Source organism: Acomys russatus, chromosome 28 (assembly GCF_903995435.1).
Source record: "Acomys russatus chromosome 28, mAcoRus1.1, whole genome shotgun sequence".
NCBI classification, from domain to species: Eukaryota; Metazoa; Chordata; class Mammalia; order Rodentia; family Muridae; genus Acomys; species Acomys russatus.
The window spans coordinates 21250547-21257559 of NC_067164.1; the positions used below are offsets into that span (position 1 = coordinate 21250547).

The 7013-nt window shown below is 49.4% G+C and overlaps 1 protein-coding gene across 2 annotated transcripts in view; it reads left to right on the forward strand.

Moving 5' to 3' along the window:
- The first annotated feature begins 4439 nt into the window (after positions 1 to 4439).
- Fgf5 (fibroblast growth factor 5) overlaps positions 4440 to 7013 on the forward strand; it is a 20536-nt gene continuing 17962 nt past the window's right edge. For both annotated transcript variants that reach the window (XM_051170765.1, XM_051170766.1), the window contains exon 1: positions 4440 to 4938. In XM_051170765.1, the coding sequence (XP_051026722.1) occupies positions 4590 to 4938 (349 nt within the window). In that variant the 5' untranslated portion in view covers positions 4440 to 4589. The remainder of the gene's footprint in view (positions 4939 to 7013) is intronic.

A 7013-nucleotide genomic window follows, 5' to 3' on the forward strand; every position in this document is an offset into this window, starting at 1 on the left:
GGTTGGTTCAAAAGCCTATGAACTGGGCTACACTGAGAGCGATATAGCTGATTTCACTGCGTTCATTCAGCTTACAGAAGGTCCCTTTACACCCTCATGTCTCCTTTGTTGAAGAGGGCAGTGACCACCTCGAAGCATCGCTCCTTTGCCGAGTAACCGATGCACTATGAAGGCAAGAAAAGAGATCTAATCGCCCCGCGCTCTTTTTGGCTTTCTTCTCATACAGACGGCCCTCCACACCCTTCTCAACCTGTTCAGCCTGCTCTGTAGCCATGGGCAATTTGGCTGCTGGGTGGCTGCCAACTTGGCTGGTGGGAAGCCAGGCCTGGAAGGACTCAAGGGTCCTGGTAACAGCATGGTCTGAGGGTCCCACAGGTCAGCTCTTTCTCCTCCCACAAGGCAACCTTGTTGCTTTCTGTAGTCAGTCAGCTGTTTGAACAAGAATATGGGTGTCTGGATGGCTTAGAAAAATGCAAGCATAGTACGCAATCCCAGCGCCTGTGAAGTCTGAGATCAGGGCACCCTTATGGCTAGGCTCTGATTAGGGTTCTCTAACTTTCTCTCATGGTGACGAGGTACGAATGGAACTAGAGGGTTTTTTTATTTTGTTTTGTTTTTGTTTTTTGTTTTTGTTTTTGTTTTTGTCCCTTCTTATAAGAACACTCATTCATGAGGAATCTAGGTTTTTTGTTGTTGTTGTTGGTTTTTTTTTGTTTTGGTTTGGTTTTTTGGTCCCTTCTTATAAGAACACTAATTCAAGAGGAATCTACCCCCAGGGTTCACTTACTCCTTAGAGTTCCATCTCAAAATACACTGGAGTTTAAGGTTTCAGTGTGAACTTTGAGAGAGCATCCACATTCTGTCCATAGCAGCCTTCTTGAAAAATTGCATGGCATTCCCTCAGAGCCTAGTTTAGCCAAACATGGTGTGTATTGCTGTATGGATAAAGCCTCTCTGAGCACAGAAAGGGGAACAGGAATGGCAGGAGCCATTTTCCTTTTGTAGAAAGGAGCCCTTTTGTAAAAACAAAACAAAACAAACAAACAAACAAAACAAATCTGATGGTTTGCTCACATCCAGAAGAGGCCTTGCTTTGCCACTTTATGAGTAACAGACCTTCAAACATACAAAGCCCACCAAACACTTCCAACTGCGGGAGCCAAGATTTGGCTCCCGAGAAGAGAAGCTTCGGAGCAGAGGTCTGTGGGAGACTCTGGCACAGGAGTCTGTTTCCAGGTGGGAGGGTCTGTAGGATGCCTTGCATTGGCCTCGTGTGGTGCATCCTGAGCCACTGTCTACCTGTTTGGCCCTTCCTGGTCCCAGCATGCTACACTGTAGGAGGGATGCTCAGCCTTGGCTTACAGCCAGGGGAAGGTCATCAACACTGAACCTGTTCCTTGGGTAAAAGGAAGCCATCTCTCTAACCACTGCCTTCTTAGACTGCTAGGGTCTAAGCGGAGGAGGGTCTTCCTTACAGATGATTCCTGGGGGCTAGAAGCTGGATCAGTGAGGTAGCTGATATTCTCTCCCAAAGAAACAAGAGAGGCCTAGAGGTGTGTCCAGGTGCTGTGGTCAAGGAAACTGCAGTCTGAGGTGGCAGGGTTTCTGAATGTGAGCTTTAGATCAGATGGGCCTGAGGACAGACAAGACAGGAGAAAGTCAACAGAATGGCATGGGGACAAACAGCCCTAGACTGGAGCCTAGGTGACTGGCAGAACCAACCAACTTGGTGAGGTTTTCATTGCTCCGTTAGTTGAGTATAGAACACCATTTTTCTAGAACTATTAGCTGTACAAAGCAGACAGCAAGGAGCATGCTTTTTCTCCTCAGCTCCGAGAGAGTGGGAAGTGGGGAATAACACCACGGTGCTGGCTGTGGGCACAGGCTTTGGGAACTGCATTTAGGTTTCAATCGCTTATAAACAGTATCTGTGAGACTATCCCCAGCAGAGGCCTTAGAAAGCCACCAAGGAAAATGTGATGTAGGATTGCACTCACTTTGGGAGCAGCTGAGACAAGGAAATGAGAGATTTTTGCCTCCAGCAGTGAATTCGCTGTGAGCTCAGGTTTGGCTGAGACTAGCTAGCCATGTGTGAGAAAGGATGTGAGCACCACAGGCATGCACAGCACTGGTGTGTGGAGTATTAGCTGAATGGGGGTGGAGGGGTGGGTTGGTCACTCAGCTCACTGGCAGGTGACAAGGCATCCTGTTATTGTCTCAATTCTTCTGCCTCAGTTTTTGCAGCTCCACATGCCTGCCCCCCTTTTACGTGAGCTTAACACCAGTTTAACAGTCCTTTATAAATACTGAACTCATGACAGTCAACTCACTCTGTCTGCTTACATGCACCAACAGGGACACGGCTTTAAACTCACATATAAGTGGTTTTTTTTTGTTTTTTTTTTGTTTGTTTGTTTTGTTTTTTTGTTTTTGTTTTTGTTTTTTGTTTTTTGCCTGCTCAGAGTGAAGTTAGCTTGCTTTGCCAAATTTAATAGATCCACTGTCTCCTTTAGTGGGTCCCACCCAAACTCTTGGACACCAGAAAAAGGTCTTCTTGCGGTGGTGCCCCAAACTGAGGCTGACTAAACCTTTCTAGTCTTAGCCTTTCCAGGTCACCCTTAGAAAAGGCTTTGGTCTTCAGTTTGGCTCTTATCAGGGGCAAGAGTGACACAGTTCGGACAGATCTCAAAGAGTAATTTGTCAAGAGGCTAAATTTCAGTTCTAGAAAACTCCCAGAGTCCAAGCCCTCTCCACCAACAAAGGGGGTGATCAGACACCTGAGTGAGAAGTTACCAGCTGTTCCTTCCATGGACTCCCCAGGATGGGGGTAACCTGAATAGTATTTGCTTCGGGGAAAAAAAAAATTGTCAGATTAGCCACAGGCAATGGGTTGTGTGGCACACAGGGGTTTCACTGATGTCACCAGGAGACACCAAAAGTGGTTTAAACCATGTAGGAGGGAGAGCTTCCTCTTTAGCAGGCACACAGTATCTCTGCCTGCTAAATTGATCCACCCTGGAAGAGCAAGTGAGCCTTCTGGAAGGAACCTGGGCTTGTTCTCAGTCCCCATGTTCAGGGCTGTTCTGTGAGGGATATGCAGCTATGCAGCAGGCACCTAGAACAAGAGAACTCATCACTGAGTGTGCTGCTGAGCTCACAGGGCACCCAAGCCTCCTGCGACATTGCTTTGTGTTGGACAGTCCCTATCTTCCCTTTGATGGCTTCCCTGTGTTGTTCCTGTGGCTGGCTGTTTCCGTCTTCAGTGGACCTCCTGTCCGTGGAAGGTTTACAAGTCTGAAAACAAATCTACACCTGTTTTTATAGGTTTCCATTATTAAGATAGGAAATCTTAAGCAGATACTCACTCAGTAATGGACAATCTTTAACATCTAGCACGGCTGGGGCAGGGTTACCTTATTGGCCGGTATCATTGACTTTTCATTTAAGTGTCCAATGGAGTAGTTTAAAGTCTCAAATATATTTTCAGACAGAAATATTCCAAGAATGCAAGTCAGGTATATTTCTCAGATAAATAACAGTTGCGGCATTACGCACAGGGAAATTCTCTCTTCTCAGGTTTCTCTGAGGTTGAGATTCAGGGGTCTGTCATTAATCATTCATTGGGGTCGCTCCTCAGTCTGTGGAAGTTGAAGAGAGTGGTTGGCTAATTCCTCCAGACAAGGGGATCATAGGGCCAGAGAGGACAACTAGACAGTGAATCACAGACTCACTTCATCCCTGCCTTGAGTTTGAGGTGTGTGTGTGTGTTCCGAGGGAGTTCACCTGTCCCAACACAAAAGTCCTGGAGGAGTGATTGAGGGTGGCTTTCTGAAGGAGAAATAGGCGTACACTTTAGTTCTTTAATTAAATCAACAACAGCCAGAAACACTCCCCTATTCCACCTGGGTCACCCCCAAAGCCTTCCCAAGTTGTGCTGCCAATCAGTTTTTGGTTCCTTTCATAAAGTGGTTCCAGGCGGTAGGGGCTAGCAACCTGGAAATCGGGTGCCAGATAAAGAGTGAATTGCCTGGGATACATGTGACCACAGAGGATGGAACCCATGCCCATGTTTTCATCAGTCTGTGCCCCTTGCGCGCAGAGCAGCGCACGCGGAACCGAATCCCGAGCTGGTGGTGAGGTGACCGTGTGGCTCCTGAGAACCGCTGGGGGTGTGTGGCTAGTGCTAGGGCGCAGCCAACGTCCCGGGGGCTGCTTCTAAGGGCAAAACACCTCCTCCCACCTCCGGGGATCGCTTCTCCCTCCTCCTTCACACCCCCGCCCCCGGGATCGCGGCGTTCCCTCCCGGCACCGGCCAGTGAGTACACAAAGCGGCGGGTGAGGGGAAGCTTCGCAGGCGTGCACAGAGCAGTGAGATCACTGGCGTTATAAATATCCCGGTGCCAGCGCCTAGATCCGCTCGGGTGGCCTCTCTCTTTTCTCTCTCTCTCCCCCTCTCCCTCTCCCTTCCCCGAGGCTATGTCCACCCAGTGCGGCGAGGGAGGCAGCGCCAGAGGCACGCAGCCGCGCGGGGGCTACGGAGCCCGGAGCCAGTCCTGCAAGATGCACTTAGGACCCCCGCGGCCGGAAGAATGAGCTTGTCCTTGCTCTTCCTCCTCTTCTGCAGCCACCTGATCCTCTGCGCTTGGGCTCACGGGGAGAAGCGTCTCACTCCCGAAGGGCAACCCGCTGCTCCTAGGAACCCAGGAGACGCCAGCGGCAGCCGGGGCAGAAGTAGCGCGACGTCTTCCTCGTCTTCTGCCTCTTCCCCAGTCGAGGCTTCTCCGGGCAGTCAAGGAAGCGGCTTGGAGCACAGCAGTTTCCAGTGGAGCCCATCGGGGCGCCGGACCGGCAGCCTGTACTGCAGAGTGGGCATCGGTTTCCATCTGCAGATCTACCCGGATGGCAAAGTCAATGGCTCCCACGAAGCCAGTGTGTTAAGTAAGTTGCTCATTCTCCAACAAAAGCTGTTGGGAGGCGGGGGGGGGGGAGCGGGGGAGACGGGGGACTGTCAGTTATAATTTTGGGCCACGGGGCATCTCTAGGAACCCCCGCGTCTGGGACTTAGCTGATACTGGAAATAGTCCGGCAGGTTTCCTGGAGATGCGTCTACACGGTGCGTGCACACTCACCCCTCACTCTTGGGTTGGCTAACCCCAAGTGAGCTCCATTCCAGAATACTCTGGCCGAAAAGACCATCCTCCCACCACAGCTGGAGGAAAAAAAATAATGAAAAAAGTAACAATCTTTCTCCTGGTACAATTTCTTTCTACTTAGGAACTAGAACCGCAGTCTTTAAATGTCAAAGTGTATCTCCTTTCCCGGTACACAATTCAGGTTAGCTTATGAAAAAAAAAAAATAGCTTTAAGTAGTTATATTCTCCAACCACTTTTCCATATTATCCTGTAGTATACGTTTATATTAATATGTGTAACTTTGTACTCATATTTTGCACACGTATACACATGTATACACACATGTATACACACACACCAACTACACCTGTCTAGATAGAATTTATATGCACATAAATATTGGGAGAGCACAGCCCTGCTTGCAAGAAGGCAACATGATCTGGAAAACTGGATGATTAAATCTGGTGCTGAGTTTAGTAAGCTGAGACCCTGACGTTGGCCTCCGGTTTCAGGGACAGTCAAGAGAAAAGTTAATTTTAAAAGAATCACAGAGGAGGTTGAAAATGGTGCAAAGTGGGCATAACTTTATAAAACAACAACAGCAAAGCAGCTTGAAATTTTTCTGAGTTCTCTCTTTTTTCCGTTCTCCTTTCCTCTTTGCTTCCACTCCACTCGCGTTCCTTCCACTCCATTTGCCTTTTTGGACCATCGCAGTAGCCACAAGCACTCCCCTCACTGCTCCTAGGCGGCTAGGGTGAGCAGTGATTTGGGGCTGTGTGTTTGGGACTGGAGTCGCACGCACCTGTAGTCCTGCGAGGTGTTTTTCGACTAGATTCAGAATGCTTTTCCAGCAGGACTTAGTCTCCCCCCCAACCCCTCCGCCCCCAGCACAGCAGGAACCGCTCAGACTCCCAGGGAGAGCGGAAATGGGGCCAGGAGAAAGTGCTAAGCAGTCAAAGAGCCCCTCTGGTCTTCCTGGTGGCTCCCAGGTACACCACACCAGACCAGCGTCCCCAGAGACTAAGACACCTCTGTTTGCTCAGCTCCAAGAACCTGCCTTTATTTGTTGTGCTGACAGTCCGCCCGGGCCTGTGGAGAGGGTTTGGAAATTCAAGCACAGGTGGGATGGCTAGCTGACCAGTCTCTTTCAACGAGTTAAGAGGATCAGGAGCGTGATGTCTGGCAGTCGCGCCCGCCCGCCCTCTCGGACAGGTGTTGTTCCAAGGCAGCTGGCTTTGTCTTTGGGAAGCACCCCTTCAGCGGGCTGAGGTGCAGGCGGAGAGGCTATGCCAACAGAGAGGGCCCTAGGTTCCCATCCCCTTGAGTACCGGGCCTTCCAGTATTCTTCACATTGGACCCCCCTCTCGACGTTTGAAAAGACTCTGGTCTTTGTGGATGAAGAAATTAGACTGTTCTTGTAAGGGTGAATTTTCTGATGCTTCAGGGAGATCTTAGTTGTGTTTCGGTATTTCTATTTACCCTCCTCAATTTGCAGAATTCAATTCTACCAGGAGATATCCCTTTGTATCTACTTCCTGCAGTCTTACTAGCTTCTTGAAGAAAAAACGTCTCTCTAGTCTGTTGCTGTGAACTTATCCAGGGAATCAGCACCAACTACAACTCTCTCCTGCTTGCTTAGGAGAGAGCCAAATAGCAAGTAGCAAGCTGTAGGTTGGGGTCCCCTGTCCCTGGGGCCTGGGGTAGCTTTGACACGTGCTGGGGAGCTCTGAAACCATGCTACTTCCTTCCTCCTTACAAAAGCACACTGAAGCTTAATGTGGCTACAGTCTAGGCCTTGCTAGAAGGGGATTTACAGAAACACAAAGGAAGGTGAGAACAAATCTAAAGAAGAAACTGGCCAGCTATTCATTATTTCCAAG